Genomic DNA, 14381 nt, shown 5'->3' on the forward strand with positions numbered 1-14381 from the left:
GTAATGGCATAGTACGTCATGCCGGAAGTCGTCATTGAAAACAAACTGGTTTCCGGTCAAATTGAGTCACGCAGTCCAAAACAAACTAGTTGGCGATCACATGTCAATTTAGCCTGATAAAGATTGGTATTCAAGGTTTTCGTCTCGTGTAGGCAGAGTTGAAACTACCGATGTACACCCAATATCCTGAGTTTCACAACAGCTGTAGAAATGGAGGAAACCACGTTTAGCTACAATTTTATTCCGAGTCGAACGGTGGATGAAGTGATCGACTTGATGCGATCTAGTTTTACACCTGAACATATGTCAACAGAGGAAGTCGTGGCTTTATTTCTGTCCATCTCTGAAGTGCCGTTGGCTCGTTGTATGGGTTCTCTGCAAAAAACGTTACTGACGGAGATAACCAAGCTGTCAAAGTCAGGTCGCCGACGTTATTCTTACGGTGAAAGGTCCAGTACCGAGAACGGAGAGAGCAGAGTACTTCAGTTAGCTGCAGAAGAAAATGAAGATGTCAGTTACGACAACGATGGCACAGACACAGGTAGTTCATTCCACACACACTGAATCAATATAACATACAAAATATTGTCCAATATGTGTGTAGCTTACTGCTGTATAATTGATTGTAATCGAACACACAGTAGAGAAGGTATTTTGATCAAGTTTGGCGGTACATTTATGAAATGTAGCCCATAACAAGTCAGGAGATAAAAATCGGTTCAAGTTATTGCCAATGTTGACACTTGCCTTACTTCCCCAACAACAACAGGTCACATGCAGACCACAGCGATACCAAAGCAGACCCAGATCCACCATACTGAGGCAGTGGATCAAGCCTCCACCACACATGTAGTCTGTTCAGGACAGCAGGATGATGCTGATGCACCTATGTGTCCACACGGGAGAGAAGCCTTACTCCTGCTCCGACTGCAACAAGACCTTCCACAGACAGGTAGGTACTGGGTAGAAGTAGCAAAACATGATTTCAGCTTGTGGTAAGAGTGAGCTCTTTGGAACTAGCTACTTTGAGTGCCAACCTACCCATTCTATCACTTTTATTTGGCCGACAGGAACCTGACAAACTACTACACCAAGGGGGGTGGGGCTCCGCCTGCCCGCGCACCTTCTTCCGTTCTGACGGATGCAAGCACACGGGAGAGCAGCCGTTTCCGTGCCTGTACTGTGAGAAGATGTTTGCGACCGCCGGTATGATGAAGGCGCACGCCCTGTGCCACCTGAGTGAGCAACCTCGCCCGTGTCCCCAGTGTGACAAGAGCTTCAGAACAGTGTATGATCCGAGTCATCAGCTGGTGACACAAGGCCCTTCCTGTGTGTGAAGTGTCTCAAGGCCTTCAGGACAGCAAGGATTCTGCATAACCACAAGGTCAGTCAAGTTAGGTTGAGAGGACTGGTCCCTGGTTTTGCTGTCAGTATACATGTAGGTAGGAAACACTGTTCATAAGGGTTTGAGGCAGTGTAGGAGAGATGCGGACTCCTGTAATTACTCTAAACAATACTACACACAAAGGTATACTATAGGTATGCTTTGAGAATGGTTGTTTTTGAAATTCTTTTAAAAATATTGCCGTACAAAAGAACTGGCGATGAGAATAGCTAAATGGGCGCCGTGAGAAACTCAAAAACATTGTTCCCTGTATTAGGTCCACCACATGGAGGACCGTGACCACACCTTTGAGGACTGCAACAAGACACCATCACCTGAAGCTCCACTCAGAGGATACGCCCTACGTCTGTCCCGACCGCGGCAAGGGATTCCTCCGACCCGACCGCCTCACCCTCCATCACCGTACCCACGTTACAGAGCCCAAATCCAGGAAGACGCGCCACAAGTGTTCCATGTCTCCTTGGTGAACGCCCGCAGGCACACCTCACTGTTCACCTTAATGTTGAGCACGGCGTCGAACCGTCCACCCCCCACGGGGTCAAGGTCAAAGTTTAACTGTCATCTGGATTGGAGGCAAAGACTAGGACAGGTCAAACCCAAACCGCCTTCGTTCAGGTGACCTGTGTCGGGTTAGTTTTACAGGTCTGAACCAACTGGATAACCACAGCTGTGACACGGTGAGACGGAGTCAGAGACACAGACAGTTCCAGCAGAACAGGAGGATCACAATGAAGAAGTCAGAGCAGAGTTTGGTGTTGAAAGAAGAAAACGTGTTCCCGTCTTATAAACTACTTGTCAGTGTCTAGTAGTACACGCCATAGACACCAGCTTGTGTCAGGGAGTGCTGTAGCAGGGAATACAGATCTAGGACCAGTTGTTAAACCACAGCTTGTGTCAGGGCCGGGGAGTGCTGTATCAGGGAATACAGGTCTAGGACCAGTTGTTAAACCACAGCTTGTGTCAGGGCCGGGGAGTGCTGTATCAGGGAATACAGGTCTAGGACCAGTTGTTAGACTGTAGCTTGTCAGGGCCAGGGAGTGCTGTAGCAGCAAGAACAGGTCTAGGAACTGTTGTTAGAATGCAGTGTGTCAGCAGGAAGAACAAGTCCCAGGTCTGTTTTTATGATTGTAGCCAACCAGGGATTGGGACAGCCTCTGACCTTGTTCCAAGTACCTGTTCACAACTCCTGGTAGAGTCACAGCACCATCTACAGGCCAAACAGTGAAACAACATCCTCTGTGACTAGTTTACATGGCTGTGGTATCATCCACAGCAACACCCATAGCACCAGTATAGTATCCAAACCCATAGTAACACTAGTAAATCCCTGACAAGTCTCACCCGTAGCAGCTAAACACATAGTAGCAGCACCAGTCACCTCCATGGCCAGACCAGCAATGACATCACAACTATGGCAACACCAGTAACTCCCAGGTGAAGACCAAATGTTTTTTTGTTAAATAAATGATATATTAAACAGGGACAGGGACGGACCCTTTTAGTTGCAAAATGTTTTGCTACAGCGTTTAACGAATGAATTCACCCATAGCTACTACTCCTCCATGCTAACAGTTGGCTGAAGTAAGCCCTGATATGAGTGTCAATGAATTCACCCATAGCTACTACTCCTCCATGCTAACAGTGGGCTGAAGTAAACCCTGGTATGAGTGTCAATGAAAAGACCCATTGAAACATGTCTCTAAAACAAAGTTTACTTACAAATACCCAAAAGCCATTGACAGTAAGAATGTACAGGGATAAATGCTATTTGTATGACCATACAAACTGATCAGATATACTTCAAGTTTCTTTCATAAAGAACAGTCATTCTAACATGCAAACACAAAGCCTTGTACAGGATGAAGAACTGATTATGTGAACACGTTTAGGATTACAAATGTGTTGGTTCACTATTCTAACATTTAAGCCTTGGAACATTTGATTAAACAGTTAAGACTATAAAAGTTACATGTTCCATTTCTTGTTAGGTCTACAGCTTTGCCATAATCCCCTGTCTGATTTCCTCCACAAAACCAATAAATCTTCATTTGTTTCAGCTGCAATATATTTTATATAGTGTTTTTCTCAGAGAAGTAAATTAATCCTACAGACACTATGAAAATTCAACCTTGTTGGTTAACCAATTATGTATATATAAAATTCTGAAATGTAAAAAATATAAATCTAGAGTTTTCCTAGAACTGAAATGAATAGGTTCAGAAGTAAAAGTCCCATCAGACTTCGGACAGTAAACTAGCTTAAACAACAGTATATGCACACAGTAAAACAGTTTTAAAAACTTAAACAATACATGTGTACAGCAGTTATGCTAACAGTTCAAAGAATGATAAGGCACTAACCGAAAAGGGACTTCTCTCTACATACTGAAAACACACAACAGTAACATGTTTAACAGTCCAACATTTTAACCAAGAAAGGAAAGTCATGTTTCAGAGATTGAGTGATAGTCTTCACAAAGTCCATCTCATCAACGTGGAGAGAGAGAAGCCCCATAGTTAAATCTATGTATTGAGTGACAGTCAGCAAGTTGTGTTCATCCTTTCAGACCGTTGTGTAACCCTGTGTGGTCGCGGTCAGACCGTTATGGTGCAGAAACAGCATCTGGTCAAGGCCCTCTGGAGGAATATTGGTTCTCTTCCTCTGTATCCCTCCATCCTGCAGGAACATCTGGACCGCACTGCCTGCGACAGCCGGGGCAGCCAGGTAGGCACGTGCCACTTTGGCCAGCAGGGGGAGCTGTCCTGATCTAGCCTTCCACCACTGTAAAGGCTCCACGCCCAGGGTGGCCCCCTTCTCTGCTCTGAAGACAGACAGCTCAATGTCCACTGTCTCTTCCACTGAGGGCTGCTTGTTCTGGGACTGGGAGCCGAATAGGTCCCCTAGAAGGAACTCCATGCCGGTCTGCTGGGAGGTGGGCTCCAGTTTCGGCTCCATGTTATCACTCTCACTGTCGTCGTTCACAGAGCTACCGGTGGCTTCCTCGTCTGAATCACTCTCTGTTCTCTCTTTGAAACTGACGGGGAGGATCTCCTTCAGCCTTTTGCTTCTTCTCAGGACGTCTCCCTCCATCTCTCCTGATGAGGTGGTCGAGGAGGATCCCCTCTTCTTCCTCTTCCTGACCCCTGGAGACGCTGCCTCGGCCCTCCTCCGGTCCTCCTCTACGATCCGGACCGCTTCTTTCTTCAGCCAGGCGAAGGTGGTCGCCTGCTCTCTGACGTCCATGAAGCCCAGGCCGTGAAACTGGGGGTCGAGGGCGCACGCTACACACAATAGCTGGTTGATCTGGGGGTCGTTGTACCGGCGGGAAAGGCCCCACCTTATCTTCTTTTTGAGTTCCTTCAAGATGGTGGAGTCGTTGCGATGGCGGGGGTGGGGGGCGAAATGTCGGTCGAGCAGGCCGGTGAGGATGGGCTTGACCAGCGAGAGCCTGGGGAACGGTTCCTTGGCCAGGGTACGGCAGGCCACGTCTAGGGGTTTCAGCATGGAGGAGAGATCCTCCAACACCTTCCAGTCAGATCGTTTGGGAGGGACGGGTACCGATGAGTTGGAGCTGTCGGTGGTGTCAGAGTTAGCACAGGCAGCGGAAGTGGAGTTTGTGCCATGTTTGTCAGCGGTTTTCAAAGCGGCAGTCGCCCCTGAATCCAAGTCAGTGGGACTTCCTGTGTCTTGTCCAGTTTGGATCTCACTGTCTATTTGTTTTAGTGTCTCAGAGATCATGTTTTGATAGCGGAGAAGCGTCTTAACCACACTGTAAAGCCCATTCCAGCCTGGTTTCCCATAGGCCCAAGCCTTCAGCTCAGCCGTCTCCTGCTTCTGTAGGTCTAAGATCAGTTTCCTGGCTGGGTGAAGAGTTACCATGTCTTTATCATGGAGGGAGAAGAGGCTGTAGAGAAGATGTTGGAATACACTGAGGGTCTTTGAGATGATGGAATGACCCATGACTTCCTCTATGCAGCTCTGAACAGCTGTGAAGAAACAGGGTATGGGTGGAGAGTGGGACTCCTCGCTGGTGGAGTTGGCTCGTTCGATCGCTCGTTCCAGACCTGAGAGATCATCAGAGGATATGGAGTCCTCCATCTCCAGGAATGTGGTGGAGTTCGGGTGGTGGTGACGGGCACCTTCACCAACCCCTTCTCCACTTCTCTCTCTCTTCTTCGCACCTACCTTCATCTTTTCCATCTCTTCGCCCCCAAGCAGGATGAAACTGGGCTGAGCGATGTCCCACTCCTGAGCCATGGACCTCACTGTAGCCTCGACCATGCTCAGATCCATATCCCCAGTTCCTGTCTCACCCAGACGCTGCGTGGCCAAAGCCAGGTTATGGGAAGTGAAGTCAGCGTTGATGAAATGGGCCCACAGGGTGGCGTATCTCTCCTGGTCTCCCTGCCAGTCATGACACCACACGTCAGCACTAACAGCTACGTGGTGAGATACTTGGTTCTGGGTCTGTGAGTGGAAACGGGCAGCTTGTCTTGTTGAGGAGCTGGGTTTGAATTGAACTGGAATATTAGGCTTGGAAGTGTCTTCCTCATTAAACCCAGTGCGGTTGGTCAGCAGCTTGGCCCAGTTCTTTCTTCCCCTGGTGTGGACGTCCCTCAGCACCTCCTCCAGTAGAGAAGCTGAAGGAATCTCCTTGCAGGATGGCAGGAGGGTCTGGATCAGCTGCTTGAAGCCCTCCCCCTCCACTGTATCTGGGGGCAACAAGTCTTTGATGAGGAAGTTAGTGATGGCTGTGGTGGTTTGATTGGTCAGGAAGTTAGAGAGCGTTCTCTGTCCCGGTGTAGCGGTCGAACCCGCTGTTACAGTATCGGTCACTGCTGAACTGCCGTTCCCACTCCAAGTCCAGTCCTCATTACTGTAGTTGTTGGTGGTTCTGTGGGTTGAGGGGCTGCTAGAACGAGGTGCTCTGCCGCCCGTAGTGTGGTAAGGCCTGAAGCGCGAGGACGAAACCCAGGGCTTGTTGCCATCCTTGATGACGTCGCGGCGCTTCATATGGTGCATCTGGACCAGGTGGTTCTCCAGGTGGGTGACAGTAGCACTGTAGTCCACGTGTTGACCACACAGCTTGCACATGACTTTGTCCTTGTCCAGCGGCTGGCCGTTGGGGTCCGGCTCAAACCCAAAGAACTCCCATACGGGGCTGTTGGGCTGAGAAGGGCTCAACAGTATCTCAGCACCCTTCACAAAGTCGTACTTCACGGTTGTTGCCAGTCCCGTCTGACTGGTGTTTTGAGGTGGGTTGAGGACAGGGGTGGGGTCAGTGGTATCAGTCTGTAACCCGCTACTGACATCACTGATGACTGGCAGGGGGCTCCCTGATTGGCTGTTGTCTGACCAGCTGTAAGAGCCATTGGTGTCTGGGAGACTGCTAGTTCCGCCCACTGGCACGACCTGGATGTCACGGAAGATCCTCAGTAGGATTTCCTTGTCCCCGAATTCACACTTGATGTTCTCACCTGTGACAGTGACAGTAAGAGAGAGAATATTGTGTTTAATAACAGTGTTCGTGTGAGTCAAAATATAGGTAATGCTTTATTTTGCAGCTCCCTGATCAGCTCCCTTTTACTACAAGATAACAGCGTAATTCCATAATTATTACCCAAAAACGTACTTTTCCGTCACATGGGATGAATACTAGGAAGCTCCAATTGTCAAGTAATAAATAATATTATACCAGTTAATAACGCCTAATAACGTTAATTCCGTTGCGCTAGAACTCCCAATCACCAAACGTACCGATCCCTAGACCCAGCATGGCAGCGTACTCCTGGCCAATCCAGACCTTGAGTTCTGTCCCCTCAGGGATGGGCTGGGAGACCCTGTAGAAGATCTGACCGCGGTACTGGAACACCGTCAGGTTGTGTTCTTCCTCACAGGCAGCACACGCTACATACCTGAACAGGGATGAGAGACATGACAATGCAGTGAAATTAACATTGCATAGCCAATGGAGCACTTTCCCCAGACACAGATTAAGTCTAATCCTGAACTAAAAATTATTCTCAATGGAGAATCTCCATTGATCTTGCTTTTTAGTCCAGGACTAGGCTTAGTCTCTGTCCTGGAAACAAGCCCTAAATGTATATCTTGACTAAAGATGATATTCACATAGATATGAGATAAATATGAAGTAGGGATGTCTGTTTGGACATTAGAAACAAATGACTAAATAAATGACACTGTTATATTCATTGGGTTAACTAATAAGATCACTAAAGGAATACATGTTGGAATTGAAAAAGGTTAAACAGATCGCTAACAACCTGAAAGACTAAATGCAGACATCATTGTTTCAAACATAACTTCTCACCTCATCCAGTTTGATTTGTTTTCATCCGAGGCATCTACGAAGTAGTAGGAATCATTTTCTTTGATCTGGGAACAAGAGAGAATCAACTATTAGCTGATTTGTAGACCAAACTGACCACATTTGCATGTAGTTTACAGTGTATAGGTCAGCCTATATCTATCAAGACTATACTGAACAAAAATGTAAACGCGTTGTGTTGGTCCCATGTTTCATGAGCTGAAATAAAAGATCTCAGAAATGTTCCATACTCAAAAAAAGCTTATTTCTAAAAAAGAATGTGTGCAGAAATGTGTTTTACATCCCTGTTAGCAAGCATTTTTCCTTTTCCAATATAATCCATCCAGTTGACAGGTCTGGCATATCAAGAAGCTAATTAAACAACATGATCACTACACAGGTGCAGCTTGTGCTGGGGACAATAAAATGCCACTACAATTTGCAGTTGTCACAATACAATGCCACAGATGTCAAGGTGACGGAACGTGCAATTGGCATGCTGACTGCTGGAATGTCCAGCAGAGCTGTTGCCAGATAATTGAATGTTAATTTCTCTACCATAAGCCGCCGCCAACGTTATTTGGTTGCTGGATCGAATCCCCAAGCTGACGAGGTAAAAATCTGTCGTTCTGCCCCTGAACAAGGCAGTTCCCCGGTAGGCCGTCATTGTAATTAAGAATTTGTTCTTAACTGACTTGCCTAGTTAAATATTGTAAAGAAAATAATAATAATTCTGTTACACAGCTTACAACACTTTCAGAAACTATTCACACACGTTGACATTTTCAAAATGTTGTTACAGCCTGAATTTAAAATGGATTAAATGGAGATGTTGTGTCACTGGCCGACACACATTACCCCATAATGTCAAAGTGGAATTATGTTTAGACCTTTTTACAAATTACAGCTGTATGGCAAGCCTACAATTCAGGAGTACAAATGTGCTTAACAAGTCACATAATAAGCTGCATGGACTCACTGTGTGCAATAAATGTTCAACATGATTTTGGAATGACTACCTCATCTCTGTACCCCACACATAAATATATGTAAGGTCCCTCAGTCGAGCAGTGAATTTCAACCACAAAGACCAGGGAGATTTTCCAATGCCTCGCGAAGGGCACCTATTGGTAAATAGGTTAAAATAAAAAACAGCAGACATTGAATATCCCTTTGAGCATGGTGAAGTTATTAATTACACTTTGGATGGTGTATCAATACACCCAGTCACTACTAAGATACAGGCATCTTTCCTAACTCAGTTACTGGAGAGGAAGGAAACCGATCAGGGATTTCACCATGAGGCAAATGGTAACTTTAAAAACAAAAAGAATGAAGCATGTACAGAATAAAAATATTCCAAAACATGCATCCTGTTTGCAACAAGGCACTAAAGTAATACTGCATAAAATGTGGCAAATTAATTAACTTTTAGTCCTGAACACGTGTTATGTTTGGGGAAAATTCAATACAACACATTACTGAGTACCAGTCTCCATATTTTATAGCAGGAAAGTCATCATGAGGGGCTGCAGTGGCTCGTGGGTCTGTGTACCCACGTTCATACACACCCCCTCACACGAGCAAAACATTTTAACGTCTGTGTACCCACGTTCATACACACCCCCTCACACGAGCAAAACATTTTAACGTCTGTGTACCCACGTTCATACACACCCCCTCACACGAGCAAAACACTTTAACGTCTGTGTACCCACGTTCATACACACCCCCTCACACGAGCAAAACATTTTAACGCCTGTGTACCCACGTTCATAAACCCCCCCTCACACGAGCAAAACACCTTAACGTCTGTGTACCCACGTTCATACACCCCTCCTCACACGAGCAAAACATTTTAACGTCTGTGTACCCACGTTCATACACCCCCCCTCACACGAGCAAAACATTTTAACGCCTGTGTACCCACGTTCATACACCCCTCCTCACACGAGCAAAACATTTTAACGTCTGTGTACCCACGTTCATACACCCCTCCTCACACGAGCAAAACATTTTAACGTCTGTGTACCCACATTCATACACCCCCCCTCACACGAGCAAAACATTTTAACGCCTGTGTACCCACGTTCATACACCCCCCCTCACACGAGCAAAACACTTTAACGTCTGTGTACCCACGTTCATACACCCCTCCTCACACGAGCAAAACACTTTAACGTCTGTGTACCCACGTTCATACACCCCTCCTCACACGAGCAAAACACTTTAACGTCTGTGTACCCACGTTCATACACACCCCCTCACACGAGCAACACATTTTAACGTCTGTGTACCCACGTTCATACACACCCCCTCACACGAGCAAAACATTTTAACGTCTGTGTACCCACGTTCATACACACCCCCTCACACGAGCAAAACATTTTAACGTCTGTGTACCCACGTTCATACACACCCCCTCACACGAGCAAAACATTTTAACGTCTGTGTACCCACGTTCATACACACCCCCTCACACGAGCAAAACATTTTAACGTCTGTGTACCCACGTTCATACACCCCCCCCCACACGAGCAAAACATTTTAACGTCCCCCAAACTGCAAAATGTATGGCAAGACCTGAAAATAGTTGTCTAGCAATGATCAACAAACAATTTCACAGAGCTTGAAGAATTTTGAAAATAATAATGGGCAAATGTTGCACAATTCATGTGTGGAAAGCTTTTAGAGATTTACCCAGAAAGACTTATAGCTGTAATTGCTGCCAAATTTGCTTCTACTCAGGGGTGTGAATTTCTGTATTTCATTTTCAATACATTGCTAAAATGTCTAAAAACATATTTTCACTTCGTCATTATGGGGTATTATTTGATTTCAGGCTATAACAACAAAATGAGGAATAAGTCTAGGGGTATGAATACTTTCTGAAGGCCCTGAACATATTCTGTTCCACAGCTTCCATGTTGTAATGAAACCGGCAGGGAGTATGGCTCGAACCGTCAACCTTCTGGCCAGAAGCCCGGCGCACCATTGACTGTGCCACAAAAGCATGCTGAAGTGGCAGAGTCGATATCCGCGCTTATAAACCAGGGTCACTACAATATTCAGTTACACCGCTTACTTATTCTACACAGTGATTTAGTCAGGATGGTGGATCAGGCTAATATCTATCGGTTCATACTCACAGCCCAGGCTAATATCTATCGGTTCATACTCACAGCCCAGGCTAATATCTATCGGTTCATACTCACAGCCCAGGCTAATATCTATCCGTTCATACTCACAGCCCAGGCTAATATCTATCCATTCATACTCACAGCCCAGGCTAATATCTATCCATTCATACTCACAGCCCAGGCTAATATCTATCCGTTCATACTCACAGCCCAGGCTAATATCTATCGGTTCATACTCACAGCCCAGGCTAATATCTATCGGTTCATACTCACAGCCCAGGCTAATATCTATCGGTTCATACTCACAGCCCAGGCTAATATCTATCGGTTCATACTCACAGCCCAGGCTAATATCTATCCATTCATACTCACAGCCCAGGCTAATATCTATCGGTTCATACTCACAGCCCAGGCTAATATCTATCGGTTCATAACTCACAGCCCAGGCTAATATCTATTGGTTCATACTCACAGCCCAGGCTAATATCTATCGGTTCATACTCACAGCCCAGGCTAATATCTATCGGTTCATACTCACAGCCCAGGCTAATATCTATCGGTTCATACTCACAGCCCAGGCTAATATCTATCGGTTCATACTCACAGCCCAGGCTAATATCTATCGGTTCATACTCACAGCCCAGGCGTATTTGAGGCAACTCAGAGGGCCGCGGGTCAACTCTCCTACGAAGGGTCCAAACGTCCACCCCTGATGCAGTGACAGGGTCTTGGCAAACACCCCCGCCTCTTCCTCCTCGGCTGACCCCCCAGGCACAGGCCCACTGCCCCACCTCCGCAGGCTGAGGCACGGGGGGATGGAGCCCACCGCACGGGGGTCACCGCCCTCCAACCATGGCTCACCGCAGACCACCGTGTCTGGGATGAAGTGAAGCGGTCTGTCATTACCGTGGCCACCACCGAAGTTACCATGGCCACTGCCGAAGTTACCATGGCCACTGCCGAAGTTGCCTTGGGAGCCGTTGTCGTTGTTGTAGTGGTGACTCTGCTCTGAACCTGGGTAGAGGTGGAGAGGAAATTAGTAGAAGCTGTCTGGACTGTGGATGGAGGAAAATGCACACCGGAATTAGCCTGGCAGCAGGACACACACACACACTATGAGGGGGAAATATATAGTTACATAGAGATATTATTTGACGATATATCGCAATATTTTTTTTTAAACAATATCGCAATATTTTTTGCGCTAGTTAGTTGTACCTGCACCAAAACTCCAGTATTATTTCTTCATAGCTTGTTCTCCATGTTTTAAAAAAAAAGATGAGCAAAAACAACATCAGCGCTTATTTATTTCAGGACTTTCCATGACTGATCAAAACTCATGTTCATGGCTCTCTCTTGCCCCTCTGCAGCAGACAGTGAGCAATATGTTTGGACATTGAATCGCAATACATATCGTATTGGCACCTATGTATAGTTATAATATCGTATGGGGAGGTCCTTGTCAATTCCCAACACACACACGGTGCAAATAACTTGCTTATTACACACCTGATGATTGACGCATGGAGGCTCCAACACCACCATCACCATACATGAGTTGATAAAACACATCAGGGTGGTGAACCCTTAAATGTGATCTCAGGTTGGTCGGGCTCCCAGTTTTGCACGGAACTATCCTTCGGCACAACCGACAAATAGCCTCCTCCTTATTTTCAGGCTCCCCTTTATCATTTGGTTTAACACCAAAATGAACCCAGACTGTGGATGTAGCTCGTTTCTTTGAGACTAGATCCATCATTTAATGGCTCAAATGTGCTAGTTAGCACAGTGAAATAGGTTTACCTGGATACCTCGATATAGCCTAAAGATTAGGCCTCCCGATGATGAAATTCTAAACGGTTATCGATTTACACACAATAGTTACCAATTTAGAATGTTTACAGAATACACCGCGTCTGTATATTTTACTTAATTGCCAACAAATTCTGCAACATATCCGACGAACAACAAGTTAATGTGTACGATATCAGTGACCCTTAATGGCGATATCCGATACTTCTTTCTCATCGAGGACAGAGTTTGACTGACATCGCTGGTTGACCAATCATATTCAGGCGTTTTGGTGCGTTAGCAAATCATCTTCAAGTATTGAGTTGTATATAATGCACATCAGCATGACAGCGAGTGAAAGAGAGAAAAAAAAATCGACAATAATATGTCTAAAAAAAGCATAGACTACAATTCTAAAAACGTTTGAATGTAGACTCACCTGATGGCTCAAAATAGTACCCATGCCCAGACGTTGCCGATATAAACTCAGAAAATATATCTGGGTGTCGTAGTCGCAGGTGATGTCTTAGATTACTCGTGTTTCCTCCTTTGACAAAAACAATCCTCCGGCATAACCGACAAACCGCCTCATCAATATTCTGAGGCTCTCCTTTCTCGTTTGGCTTAAAACCAAAATGCACCCAAATTGCGGATTTGACTTTGGGTTTAGAGACAAGATCCATTCTCACGACTGACCATTATAATCTACGTGTAGTAGAAGCCTACACTCGGTTGAGGGCTGGTCTTTCAATCTGGGTGCGCTCGTTCTACTGACCGCCCAGTAACCTACCCCGGCGTGTCATGCGTGCACTCGATATACCGGGCTCAATTTTGCAAGTGTCACCAAATGTGCAGTTCTTTAAAAAAAGTGAGAAAAATATTTATACAAGTATTTAAATATCGAGTACTATGGATGGGCTGCATGGAAATGTAGGAAAACAACTACAGAGATTGTCGTGGTATACCACTGGCCTATGCGAAATGCACAGCATGGAAGTGAGTGAAATTGAGAGAGAGAAATCGACACTGGGTAATTTAGTCATGGGGGAAAACACATCGAAGCCTACAATTCCAAAACGTAAGGAATTCAAACTTTAAATGTAGATTTCAATGCCAGTGCAAATGATTTACAGCAGAGCAGACTCACATGATGGATCAGAGTAGTAGTATCCATTGCCGATATAAACTCAGAAAAACAGTAGGATGTTTTAGATTACTCGTGTTTCCACTTTTGACACAAACAATCCGACATAACCTGCAAACGGCCTTGTCAAGAGTATGAGGCTCTCCTTTGCCGTTTGGTTTAAAACCAAAATGCACCCAAACTGCGGCTTTGACTTCAGGTTTAGAGACAAGACCCATTTTCACGGCTGACCATAGCCTATAATAATAATAACTAAGGCGTCCGCACGCTTCCCAGCCGAAACAGTTCGGAAAAGTTCGTGCATATATTATGACGACATTTTCTGACGTTTTGGACGTCGGCGAGGGTTTCTCGGATGTTCGGGCACACAAAACACACCCCTTTCTCGGTGATTGGTCAACAGTAGGACTCTACAATAAGCTCTTTGTTGTCGTCCAACGAGAGCCGACTCGTTTTCATACACTTTTTTTCATTGAAAAGTACTGCACTATACATCTTAGTTAGATGTAAAATTGCGCAAAAACATCAAAATTAATGACAGATTTATTGAGTTATGTTAGATTCAATTCTGAC

At 45.7% G+C, this 14381-nt stretch overlaps 1 protein-coding gene and 1 long non-coding RNA gene across 4 annotated transcripts; one reads left to right on the top strand and one right to left on the bottom strand.

The window, feature by feature from the left end:
- The first annotated feature begins 64 nt into the window (after positions 1-64).
- Positions 65-3596, top strand: LOC120042345. The gene is made up of 4 exons (XR_005476089.1): positions 65-541; positions 770-952; positions 1071-1384; positions 1662-3596. It is a non-coding gene; the product is annotated as an uncharacterized LOC120042345 (long non-coding RNA).
- On the bottom strand, positions 3102-14176 carry LOC120042344. Of its 3 annotated transcripts, none has more exons than XM_038987156.1 (5): positions 13796-14176; positions 11511-11887; positions 7737-7801; positions 7163-7320; positions 3102-6882 (listed from the first exon to the last, which is right to left on the bottom strand). In XM_038987156.1, the coding sequence occupies exons 1-5, from the start codon at positions 13836-13838 to the stop codon at positions 3968-3970; spliced, it is 3558 nt and encodes a 1185-aa protein (XP_038843084.1). In that variant the 5' UTR covers positions 13839-14176; the 3' UTR covers positions 3102-3967. The 3 variants fall into 3 exon arrangements, with proteins under 3 accessions (XP_038843084.1, XP_038843083.1, XP_038843082.1); XM_038987155.1 differs by lacking the exon at positions 13796-14176 and adding an exon at positions 13104-13520; XM_038987154.1 differs by lacking the exon at positions 13796-14176 and adding an exon at positions 12383-12920.
- Positions 14177-14381: the final 205 nt, after the last annotated feature.

This window comes from Salvelinus namaycush, unplaced genomic scaffold (assembly GCF_016432855.1).
Source record: "Salvelinus namaycush isolate Seneca unplaced genomic scaffold, SaNama_1.0 Scaffold66, whole genome shotgun sequence".
Taxonomy (NCBI): Eukaryota; Metazoa; Chordata; class Actinopteri; order Salmoniformes; family Salmonidae; genus Salvelinus; species Salvelinus namaycush.